The sequence below is a fragment of the Oryzias latipes genome, chromosome 7 (genome assembly GCF_053564925.1).
Source record: "Oryzias latipes strain Hd-rR chromosome 7, Olatipes_Hd-rR_3.1".
Classification (NCBI taxonomy): Eukaryota; Metazoa; Chordata; class Actinopteri; order Beloniformes; family Adrianichthyidae; genus Oryzias; species Oryzias latipes.
Window position 1 is genome coordinate 23,628,113 of NC_136243.1, and position 12,690 is coordinate 23,640,802.

General features: G+C 41.2%; 1 protein-coding gene across 4 annotated transcripts in view; it reads right to left on the minus strand.

Moving 5' to 3' along the window:
• The window catches only part of rarga (retinoic acid receptor gamma a), a 44,511-nt gene that overhangs the window by 16,459 nt on the left and 15,362 nt on the right, over nucleotides 1-12,690 (minus strand). Inside the window, exon 1 of one of the 4 annotated variants that reach the window (XM_004070460.5) lies at nucleotides 3,639-4,399. The exons of the other annotated variants lie outside the window; for them this stretch is intronic. Within the exon in view, the coding sequence (XP_004070508.1) occupies nucleotides 3,639-3,783 (145 nt within the window). The 5' untranslated portion in view covers nucleotides 3,784-4,399. Of the gene's footprint in view, nucleotides 1-3,638; nucleotides 4,400-12,690 lie in introns of those variants that run through there. 4 annotated transcript variants of the gene reach the window in all.

A 12,690-nucleotide genomic window follows, 5' to 3' on the forward strand; every position in this document is an offset into this window, starting at 1 on the left:
TCCTCAAGTCACCTCTGAACAAGCACATTAAGGGAAAACAAAGAGGCGGCTGCCTGTGCCCGTGGCTGCGCGCTGCAAACTGCAACAATCACAGCAATCCCTCACTGCTCTCCCATTTGTTAGGATCACAGCTGATAACAAAACTTTGCTCAAAAACATCAAGCTAAGAATTTATTTTGGAGACATAAGATTACTTTCCCCTCCGTTTTTTTGACCCTCTTCAACTGCTAAACATAATTGCCTCATTCTTCTAGGTAAATGAACATTGACGTAGAGAGAATTGGTCTGCATAGCCTCTCTCAAATGGCTTCTCTAGCAGTTGACTAATTCAGTTCTCATTGACATATGACTAAATCAGTGTCCATTATCCTTATGTGTGGGGTAGCTCAGATATAGTACCAGCTCTGTGGCATAAGGCACTTAGGAACATTACGCTAGCCGAGCTGGTTGAAAAGGTCTCCTTTTCAGGAGGTTGACAAGGCCGCCACACATGCAGTAGATCTGACATTGGCCAGGCCGTAGCCTCTGACTAACCTCTGACATTAAGGTCTCTCACTAGTGATTAAAAAAACAGGAAAACTGACCACACACTCCTCAGTCAGCTGATTCTCTCTGGCAAACAGTCAAACGGTGGAACACTGATCACAGGAAAATATTTACTGCAAAAACACCAAGATGCCTTTTTATTTATTGTGTACAATGCGATTTTTGAAGTAGCAAAGATTTCGAAATAAAAAAGCTGATGATTACAAAACGCAATTTTAGTTAAAGCTTTAGCCACTGTAACTGAGTAGTCAGTATCATGGAAAAGGCATGGTGGGTATTTGCAAACTCAAGTTAATTTGCGGTAGATAGAGCGTGTCTCTTGGAGTGTGGCATTAGCAGTTGAGCAGGTACCCTCTGTTGTGCAGCTGGCCAGGCTTAATGAGATATCAGACTCAAACATCAATTCATCAGCTTCCCTGATGAGGACAGTAGCCGCGGTTACATGGGCAGAATATCTTGATCGGATCAATGGTCGGGTTAAAATTCACCAGTGCACATGGGCACAGAAAACCTTTTTCCGATTAGAACAAACGTTCCCATGGCTCATACTCTCGTTCGGAATGAATCATTTGGGCATGCGCAGTAGTGTAAAATCACCCGGATGCGGATATAGGTCCCGTTGTAAACAAACCGCTTCCACAGACATTTATGCAGCAGCTCGGTAACATACGAGACGATCTTCCAAACGTGCTTTTATTAATGTCATGAATATTATGAATTGCCTGTTCGCTCATCGTTATATTTAATCTGTGTGGTCAGTGCTTTTTTTGTGGAAGAATTAAGCTGGACGAAAGCTTAGGACAGACTAACACGGGCTAACATCATTAGCCTGATGGATGGACACAAAATCCAGGACCGTGCGAGAAACGCAGCAATCTGCAGCTTTCTAAGGACTGAGCGACATTTATTTCTGCTCTGAAAGTTCACACAGACCGCCCCAAAGCCACTCTGTGAGCTAGCGGCCCGAGCTCTGTTCAAACACGGTTCCTCCTGAGTCCTGCAGCCGCTAACCCAGAGCGGCGGGAAGGCTCGCAGTCTGAATTCTCCCACACATAACAAAACAACAAAACGCACACGTAACCCCCCCGACACAACATTATTAATCCAGCTGCTCTGCTCACTCGGGTGCCAGTGGACCGAGTGAGCGCTCCTCCTCCGAATCTCCCCCGTGAGGGGTGAAAGAGAGGGGAGAGCCAGCGGGGCGAGAGCGGAGCGGCGCTTTTCACGGGGCGTCCGCAGAGCTGGTCGGTCCCGTATGCGCTCCAAAGCTTTCTCTCAGCGAAACACCGTCTATGCGTGACGTAAACCAGAGCAGCAGTGACACACGATCGGAATGACCGTTTACATGCTCCACGATCGGATAAACGATCGGTATAACCCACCTATCTCGATCGGAAAGAAATTCTGATCCGAATGAGTCTGACCGGGGCAGAGTATTCCGAACGGCGCGTTTACATGACGCATTTTCTTTCCGATCAGGCGTTCATTCCGATTACTTTTGCCCATGTAAACGCGGCTAATGAGGGCCAACTACCTCAGTAAAGAGAGGCATTATGGCTCCTTGTGCAAAGGGGAAGGGCAGCCGTGTTTACAAAGGTTACTGGGCAGAGAGAGTTTGAAACAGTACACCACTCCATCCTCCACTTTGCTTTGCTACACTCAGCTCTCATACCCTTGGGGAAGCTTATCAGCACTTCTCCTTTATCTTTGATTTTGTGGAACAAAGTTCCGCAAGCGAAATGCGCTTGTCCCAAAAACTGTGGTGCAGTATTTTTAATGTATGCATCCGTGTGAATGGTTTATAAGGAGTTTGCCCATAGAGGCTTGATTGATTAAATAAACAAATCTGATCTTGTTATCATTAGTGCTCCTCTAGCTCAGCAGAGCAGACTGGGCTGGCTGGATTCCCCTCTGGCCTCAGCCTCCAATGACAGGGGATCTGTCTTCATTAACGTTCAGCCAGTGTGCATGACGGCCACTGAAATGCTGGTGTCTTCACGATTAATGAAGACAGATGACTCCCCCCAAGAGGCAGTAACAAGGAACAAAAAGCAGCAGGATGGGCAACTGAACAACAACAAAAAAGAAAAAATGACAATAAAAATTCACACGCAGCAACCCCCCCAACAACAAAAGATCATATAAGAAGTTTTTCTCATTGCTTTATCTTTTCTAATGTTCTTGATTCGTTTCTGGTTCGGCTCCATCCACACTCTTCCTTTGCGAACACACACACACAGCACAGAAACAGCAGCAGTACCCCCAGAGAGCGCTGAAATGGGCCACGGGTGGAGTTAAGAGTCAGAGGCCCATGTAAAGTTAGAGGTAGGTGATGCAAAGGAAAAAAAATTAGGGGTAAAAAAAAAATTCAAAAAAAGCTGGCCAGAGAATCCTGAGGCTTTTAAGGACTTTGTATGCTCTCCCATTTCTTAATGAATTTATTCACTGAATAATTCATCTACTTATTAATTTATGGCTTTTCACTCAAGAGCAATATCATCATATTTTTTTCCATACATAGGCATGTTTAAATGTAAGCCACAAAAACTGCAGCAGAACATTCAAAACCTGTATCTGAACTAAAAACAAACATGTTTTTGTCAGTAGAAACTAAACTTTCAGTTAAAACAGGAGTATGAGTGAAAGAGTGTCTTCACAAAGTGCTCCCTCTTCCTTTAACTAGAAAGAATTTCCTGGCAGATGAAAACTCAGGTGGCTCATATTGTCACTGAAACTTGAGACTTTGGCTGAGACCTCATGAGTCAAAGATAGGAACACAAGCAGACACTTTCAAGTAGACACACATGAATCCAGCCAAAAGTACAGTGAATGTCTCAGCAAAGACTTTCTTTAGGAAGTTGAAGACAGAATGAGCTCGCTGTGAAAAGAAAAGAGAGGAGACAGTCTGTCGCAGTCTTTTCCTGTGCTGCTCTGCAGTCAGTGACAGAAGCCCCTTGGCAGAGCCCCGAGGGGGTAAAACAAGCCAGCAACAAGAAAAGGCGTGTGTGTGTTTGTGTGTGAGACAGAGAGAGAAAAAGCCTCAGATTGGCATGATTGTGTCGCACAAGAAAAGCAAACAGGAACTCACTTACACTGAACACTGGCACTGCTCGTCCAGGCGAAGGGGTCCAGCCTCGGAAAGAAGGGGCTCGCCTTGCGCAGCATGCATGCCCCACGACTGGTGACATCATAGAGCTGATGGGGGCCCATTCCCAGAGCCTCCATACAGTCAAACATGTTATCCCTCACCCTCCTCAGCCTCGAGTCAAATCCTGCTCAGTTACCTGTGTCCTGCCCTGCTTGCGCTGATCAACACACCAGCAACAGCTATCTAGATTAGTGACCTTCCTTTGCCTCCGTTCACTTATCTGCAACTGTCACTGTGCTTTGTTTTCCTGCCAATGCCGAGTTTGCTTCTTTCCCGTCTCAGCTGGAATGCAGATCTGGTTCCTGCCTGGCTGGGCTGAGCTGAGCGTGACTCTCGACTTTCCACCTACCCTTGGGTAGCTGCTCCCTGTCTGCTGTAACAGACCTGAATAACAGCCTCTCACAGCGCTCACTGAAGACCTGACACAGCGGAGCGAACCAACTGCCGAGGCATAACACTCTGAGAGGGGGTGGAGAGAGCCACGGAGAATGCCAGAGAGGGTGGGATAAAGAGAGAAACCCAGGGGAGGAGAGATGGGGGGAGAAGAGAGGGGCTGTCCAGCAGAGCCTGAAGAACTGATCTGCTCAGAAAAAGTCAACTTTATTCTCGTTCTTTACGCACTTTCTTCTTTTGCTTCTGTTTCATATTTCAGCTCCAAATTCAGTCACACGTCTCCTCTCCGTCTCCTATCAGGACCTAGTCCCTGTCGTGCTTCTGCCTTGCACCTCCCCCAGTTCTATGCAGTAAATGTGAGCCCCCTTCCCCTCCCTCCTCTGAGCCCCCCGTCTCTAATCATAACCATATTAAAGCTCAGCCACTGGCCGGGTGTGTGTGTGCATGTCAGAAAGAGAGCCAGAGACAGAACATTGTGCTGTGCTTGAACCCAGTAACCAGATGCCAGGATAAAACCCTCCCTCCTCTCTGTCTGCTTGGGGGAACAGAAGATGGGCAGTAACTCGCTGTCTTTCCCCCTGGAAGTGCTTCAGCAGTGACAAATGAGGGCTGCCTTGCACAATCCCCACAGTGAATTTACACAGACAAATGCCTCCAATATACAAACACACCATGTGTTGGACACACTTCTCACATGTTCACTTGACCTTGTTTGTGATTTACATCTGCAGAACGTCTGTAAGAGATGCAGAGGCGCAGATTAGAAGGGAGAAGTTGTGATTTATGTTTACCAAAGAGTCTCTTTTCATAAAATTCTAAATAGTTGTTTCTTTGGAATGCTTTATTTTTCTACGAATGTCTGTAGATTGAAAAATACTTTCTTGACAAGAGCTGACCGAGACTGTCCATCAAAGAAAATCAATAGTTGCCCCGAGGTCAATTTAAAAGCCTGTCAGTACTTTTAACAGTTGATCAGCAGATGGAGAGAGTGGCTGGACGGCAGCGAGCTGCCAGACAGAGAGGGAGATGATTGAAAATAGAACAACACGAGTCAGTGAGCACATATGTCCCCCCCCCTGTCAAACCAAAGCAAGTGGTATAACCCAGCAGGCAAAAAAGACACCATTTCCTGTCAATCTGTGCTGCTGGCTACATTCTCCATAAACACACATTGCCCTCACCACCACTTCTGTCTAGCACTTCACTTTTTCCTGTTTTATGAAAAACCCAAGCCTTCACATTTCTGACTGTTTAGAATTATTTTCATTACATTGTTTATTGACCTAAAGCTACTCTCCCGCTTGAGACATCAAGTTTATTTTTCCAACTTGGCGCATACATGAAAGCACAGGCAAACACAAACCAAGGCTTGAAATGTATATACTTGCACACAAACACATGTGTAATAGCTTTTCTGTTGCATCAAACGGCTTCAGGACTCATCGAAGTGATCCTACCGGCAAAAATAGATCACTGGATATTTGTTTTCAATGAGACAACACAAGAGTCTGGTTGTTAAAAGTGAATCTCCCTTCATTTTGCACATCTGAATCAATTTAAACAATAATTTAAAAAATGTCCTGGCCTGTGGATGGAATTCAGATTAAATCATCACTGCCTGGAGTCATGTTTTTATTATCCACATGCATTCTTCTCACACTGTCTTTTTTCTCCTTCCTGCCCCCCCCCCCCCCCCCCCACCCACCCATACTAGTTTCATTCTTCATCCTGGAAACAGCAAACTAGTTAATCCCATGTCACTCAAATTTTTTGCTGCATCAATATTGTTTGTCATGGACTTGTTTGGACCAACAGGCTGCAAAAAAAAAATCAAAATAAACTCAGAAATTCTTGGTTTCTCTTCAGCTTTTAAAAAGTTTGGAGCAAGTTCAACCTTTTTCTGACTTCATACAATTCTTATTATTAATTTTGCAACTATAACTTGGAGAGTTAACATCACAGGTTTTGCACTTACTGGCAAGCAGCAGTAGAAGTTGTTAAACTTTCAGGGCTTTGGAGGGTTTGCACAGAAAGTTTAATACATCTAACCTGCAGAGTCCATACTGCTGCAGACCCGAGCTGGTCTCTGCCTCCCATCCCTCCCCTCCTTCCTACCCTTTCCTTCCCCAGCCAGAGAGGTTGAACTCTAGAAGAAACCCCCACAGGGCCACTAACTTTCCCCCAAAACTTATCCTGCCCTCCCTTCTTCTCTCCCTGACTCTGTGGCTCACAAGTCTCCACATCGTTCTTCTTTCAAAAAAAAATTTTACCCCTCCGTTTCTGCAAATACCGTCTCCATTTCATTAAGTTCCCTATGGGCATTTTTCCTTGACTGTGTGATTTATTGTATTTGACCAAGTTCAATGTGTTTGTTTTAAGGTTGTGGAAATACATCTTCTTTTAGTGATTGCCAATTTTCGAGGTTTACTGCTGATTTCAATGACATTGTAGAGAATTACAAAAGATTTGAATACCTATCTAATTCCTATGTGATTTCTATCAGAGAGAAAGACAGAAAGAAAAACACCTAATGACCTAAAGCTGGATCTATTAAAGCATCACGTGAGCCATTGCTTAGAAAAACTAGGCTTTACTACCGTCTGACGCTCTGATGCCGATTACAGATAAGACGTATACAACACATTGTTGCCACTTCCTCTGTATACAGTCATTCAGGTTCCAGCCAAAGTGTCAACAACGCAGTACTGTGTGAGGTAATAAAGAAAAGCCTTTCCACTGAACACAGCATGGTGATCTTGAAAGGAATGCGTAGCTTTTTTTCTTTTCCTATTTCTGATGTGGGCATATGTACAGTGTGTGGACATGCTGAAACAGATTGCTGGTGATGATAGAGACACTGAACATGAGTTCTTGTTGCCCACCCACTATTCCGGTTACAGAAAAGATGCATATGCAGTGCAACCCCATCTGAAGGCATGCCATTTTTACATTAATTTAAAGAAAGCAATGCTTAAATCTAAAAACAAAACATGCTTATGTTTCTAATAAGTTGATGCCCCACTGGCTGCATAACTTTTTATATTTTTCCACTCAGTGTTAACGTAATATACTCCTTTGAAAACAATGCTTTACCTAAGCTTTTAGTCAATCTTTAGTAAAACTAGAGTGCCAAAGCATGTATTCTGTTCTTACATTGGAGTGTTTAATCATAGCCATGTTGTCAATATTCACAATGATAAATATACACATCTTTTGGATTTAGATTGCAAAATTCAAAAGGGTAAAACATTGTATATTTCCTTTTTTATCTCGTCGTTTGCTAAAAGCAGTGCAAAGGTTACGCCAAACAAGTATACACATTCAAGTCTCACCCCGATCATCTTTTTATCTGTTGTAAAAGTGTTCTCGGTGGTTTTTTAATATTATTATATCGGTTTTAGTCAAAATCAAAGAACCTGTGTTGTTATCTAGGACATGGTTTCTGCAGAGCTGCAGAAGTTCATTAGAAATTCTCTTCTGAGTTGTGGGTGGGACTTTATACTCTGTCCCACTAGCTTACAGCCCCTCATACATCCAACCAGTGCAACACAAACGGCGAGCAATATTGGAGCTATCCAGCAGTACAGTTTTGAGCCAAATTCCAGCTCAGACGAGGAAAACAAAAACGTACATGGATCTAGTTGTCCATCTTGTTGCCTACTGCTCCACTCCATTCGAATGGAGCGGAGCAGAGAGCTTGTGGTTCACTGATTGTAGCTTCTACGTCACAACTACAAGCTTTTTCCAGTGTCATTTTTTCGCCTGCCCCTGATTCACAACAATTTGAACAAAGAAATAGTCAGAAACGAGTTTTAAGCTTAATTTCCTTTATATATGTCCATCATCTAAAAATGCCACAATAACATTTTAAAAACACCAAAAACACAATTTTCACCAGAGTGGGTCTTTAGAAGAAACACAAAAAAGAAAAACTGTATCTGTTTATTCACTTTGTTTCAGATGACTGATATAATTACACAACAAAATATTTGACTGGTGTAACATGTTGTAGTAGTTTACTGTGTGTGTTTTTACACGTTATTCTTTTTGCAAGGTGTAATCGTGACAAAAATCTTGTGTGTGGTCGTAAACAATGTTGTGCAAGTTACTGTAATCCATTACAAAAGACCATTTAAAGTAAATTCTTACTTATTCCTTACTATTACTGTTGTAATAATGTTAATAGAACCATAAGTAAAGTGAAGGATTGCAACGCAGGAATCCAGGGATTGATTGTCGGTGGGAATGAGCAAGCAATGGTAATGGTACCGTAACACCACCCAGTGAGGGACCTTGGGCAAGACTCTTGACGCTACTGCCTACCTGTGAATGTGTATGAATGATCCCGGTGATGGTCAGAGGGGCCGTAGGCACCAACTGGCAGCCACACCTCTGTCAGTCTGCCCCAGGGCAGCTGTGGCTACATCAGTAGCTTACCATCACCAAGTATGAATGAGGAGTGAATGAATAATGCACACACTGTAAGCGCTTTAAGCGTCTGGAAAAGCGCAGATAAATCCAATGCCTTATTATTATTATTAAATGACACCTGAAATACTTTCGAGTTAGCTTTTTTTAAATGACAGCTATAAAAGAGAACATAATCTAAGGTCCCAAATGTACCACAAAACATTTGACTTCATAATATAGTTTGGTTATGATGAAGTGAAAGTGCAGGAAGCACAATTGGAGCAACAATCCCTAAATTTTAGTTTCTTTAGTTAAAAATTAATAAAAACATTATCTTTATATAATTAGAAAAATCAAAACAAAAAGGAAAAAGCGAGAAGCTGGGGGCTTTGTGTTTTAGCAAGATTAAAAGAAAACTATCCATTTAAAGAAGGTTATGACTCCGCTTAGCCAACAAAAGAAAAACGTGTTGATTTTGAAATAACAGGACTAAATACTCTTTTTATAAATAAAAAAATATCATGTGAGTTTATGACGCCTAACTGAAAATTTGGCTCAACAGTTTTAAGTTAAATTAATTAGAAACTATATCATGACTAATCATGAGCAGAAAATGGGTTGTGTTTGAGGCATTTTTATATCCGTTACCAACTTGTGGTCTAGCTGACTCAAACTATATTGAACAATAAATCTGTTGTAATCCTTACAGATCATCCAATGATTAAAATATATTTAAAGACTTACTGTTAAATCCTTAATATACCGGTACTTACTTAAAACAAAAAAATATGTTATTGTACTGAACACCAACAGTAAGTGAGGCTAGACCTAAAATATCATCGCAGATACTTTTATTCTCACTGACTGCTTATGACTATGCTGAAGGTTATTTAATCAGAGATGTCTGTCGATTGTCTTTCTTGTTTTGCTGTCTTTTATTAGAAGATAATTTCCCTGTCCGCACAGCTTCCTCTTACAAATGCCATACGCCATTCAAGAATATATGTTGACATAAAGGTGATCTATCTACTAGTTAAAAAATTAAATTGTATTTTTTTGTAAGTTCAAAAATGGAGGAGTTTACCATTGCCAGCATTAATAAACTGGCCATAAGAAGGAAATAAGTCCCGTCATACGTGGATGACGATCAAGTACAGCATTCTGGACTGACAATTTCATTCCTTTTTGCCAACTGGAGGCAGTTTTCTTCTCCACTTTTGCATTTGGGCTTTGACCCTAAAGTTTATAGACTTACAAATTTCCCTAATATTTAGGGAATTTATCCATGATATCCTTTTTCATTGTTTTTTATCTGACCCTTTCTATTTAAAGTCTCACTCTCATAAACTTTTGATCTATTTTAAAGCGTTCCCAGTGGTCTTTTAATTAGGATTTTTCCGTTTCTGACCTTTCTAGGACATAGTTTCTGCAGAGCGGCAGTAGTCCATTTGAAATTCACATATTTGGAGCTGATGTGAGGTAGAACTGTTGGCATAGAGGAAGCCCACCACCAATTACCATCATCCATCTTTTTCTCAACATGCTCTCTTGCAGGCTTACAGCCCCTCATGACTAAACATTAGCAGGGCAAAAAAATGGCAAGCATTATTGAAGCTATCTAGCCATACAGTTTTTGAGTCAGATGCCAGCTCAGATAGGGTCTCCAAGTGAAGGCATCGGAGGGAGAGGAGCATGGAGCTTGTGGCCTGCTGATTGTAGCTTCTATGTTACACCTACAAGCTTTTTCAAACTGCATTTCTTTAATCTACTCCTGATTCACAACAATTTGAATAAAGAAATACTCAATTTGAGCCTAATTTTCTTTGTAAACGTCCTCCATTATGAAAAAAATGCTTCAACAAAAAGAAAACCACCAAAACTCTATTTTCATTGGAGAAACGCTTCCAACATGGTACTTCTATTCATTGATTTCATTGATCAACATGTGTTTATGTTAGCTATGATACACAGCATCCATTTCCCTATTTTTTCCTACTTTGGAGCCTTTTTTATTTAAATTTAGCATTTTACTTTAAACAATAAACCAATAACCTAGCATATAAAATGTCTCATGGCCTTACTATGTTGCTTTCTGCAACAACAAATTACTTGTTGTTCAAAAGGATTTCCTTTTTTCGGTTTTATTCGGGGTAACATAAAAATAACATTCTTTCTCACATCATGTCGACAAATGAAATCACATGGATTGTGAGAAAAGTGAGGCATGACTTTTCCAGAATACAGAAAGCGCTGTACTTATGGGTGGCTATGTTTGCCTCTGTTCACATGCTGGTCTCACCAAAGGCATAACAGAGCTACTTTTCAGAGCACTATCAGCTTTGGCCATCTTTCAGAGAGGTCTTTTCCACTCTGGCTTTCTCTGCCTCTATCTATGTTGTCATGACATTCTGCTACTCCTGTTATCTGGGGGGAAAAAGGAGATCTCATAGTGGTTTAGACAAAAAAACAAAACAAATCTCCATCTCTTTCTCACAGACCAAACTGTCCTTTCTTGCAATTGAACACTATCCATTTTGGACATCCTCACAAAGACCCATTTGAAAACAGAACCCTGCCCACCTTTAATAGTAGCCTCTTAATCTTCATCTGTCATCATGTCAGAGCTGTAATACACTCTGTGGCCTCTCGCTTACCAGCAACTTTTGCTGACTTTTCATCCTCACAGGCATGCAGACACACACAGGCTCACTACACTTAATACATGTAAAGCTGCAAAAAGTTTCCAGGACTTGGATCAAATTGGCTCAATTTTGCAGGGAGGGACACCGAGAGGAAATCCAAGGTGAAAGCTCAGGAGAATCAAAATGAGGCAAAGGAAAAGCACAAAGAGCTCTAGAGTAAATAAGCCAGCAGGGCTAAAGTGGATTTTATGAGAAGAATAGATATTCCACTCACTATTAGCTTCAGAGAAAAAACCTTTAAGGAGTGTATAAAATGTCAGAACAACTAGGGTGAGCCTCTCTTTCCATTTACATACCAGCACTGGTTAAAATACACAATAAAAGTAAGGGATTTCCAGAAAAATGCAACAGAGAGCCTCAAAGTGTTGACATCAGGAAGTTAGTGGTCGCCAAGGAAGATAAAAGTGGAGATGTCAGATGTCAGTTTTTTATTAAAGAAAATAGCCAAACTCACAGTCCTGCACATACTGGCATCATACACAAAATGTTCCAGCATGACTACTTTGTTACACCATTAGGTTACGTTCACACCGGGCTCAGAAATGCTTGATCAAGCCACCACCTCCAATGAAAAGTCTACGCAAACACGCAGGTATGTGCGCTTTGGGCTTCCTCATTCAAAAATCAGGTGCTCATTTGACGCTACTTAACGTTTTAAGTCAGTAAACATGTGTTTACCTAAAAATCTCAAGATGCCACGACTGTTTCTAAATAACTGGAACCAAATTGGAATCAAAAGCATGAAATGGCTGCATAATTCCACAGTGCAAACTTATAAAATATATTCAGGGAAAATGAATCATTTTTGAGATTCAGAACTAAAGTAATTTTAGTCTTAGAAATTGCAGTCTGCTCTCAAAATAGACACAGAAAGGAAAAACCACACATTGTCCCTGAATCTACTTCTGCAGTTTAAAATGGAGAAAAAGGAAACTAGGTTTTGTTAATTGGATGTGTACATCAGTAAAGTCCCAACACTGCTGACATCTGACCGTCTATCATCTGGAGAATGTCTTTCTCAATTAATAAATTATTTGTAATAAATCTTGTTCTGGACATTGCAAAACTCCACACCTTCACAGAAACGAAAGTGGCCCGGTGTAGCTGAGATCCACACCTGTCACCAGAGAGGAAGTGTGAAGCTATTTCTAAATTATAGCCACTCTGTCTCCCGGCTCCCCACAACTTTGGTTTTTCAGCATAAGCAAGTGGTGTTCAAACGTTGTTTTTTTTTTTTTTTTAAATCACCATCGTTTGAAAATATGTTGATAATCTATATTTTAAAGGGATTTGTCAGGGTCAAGACTGAATCCCATCTGAGCTGTCCAGATGGATAGTTTATCACAAATACTCATCTTTAAAAAGATTTTAGGAAATAAAAATAAAAAACTTAATTGGGTTGTTAGCTTGATCCATTCTAATGATTATGCTATGTGCACAGTAAACGCAGAAGAAATAGCCAGGGATAATGTCATCTTCCACCTTCAACTT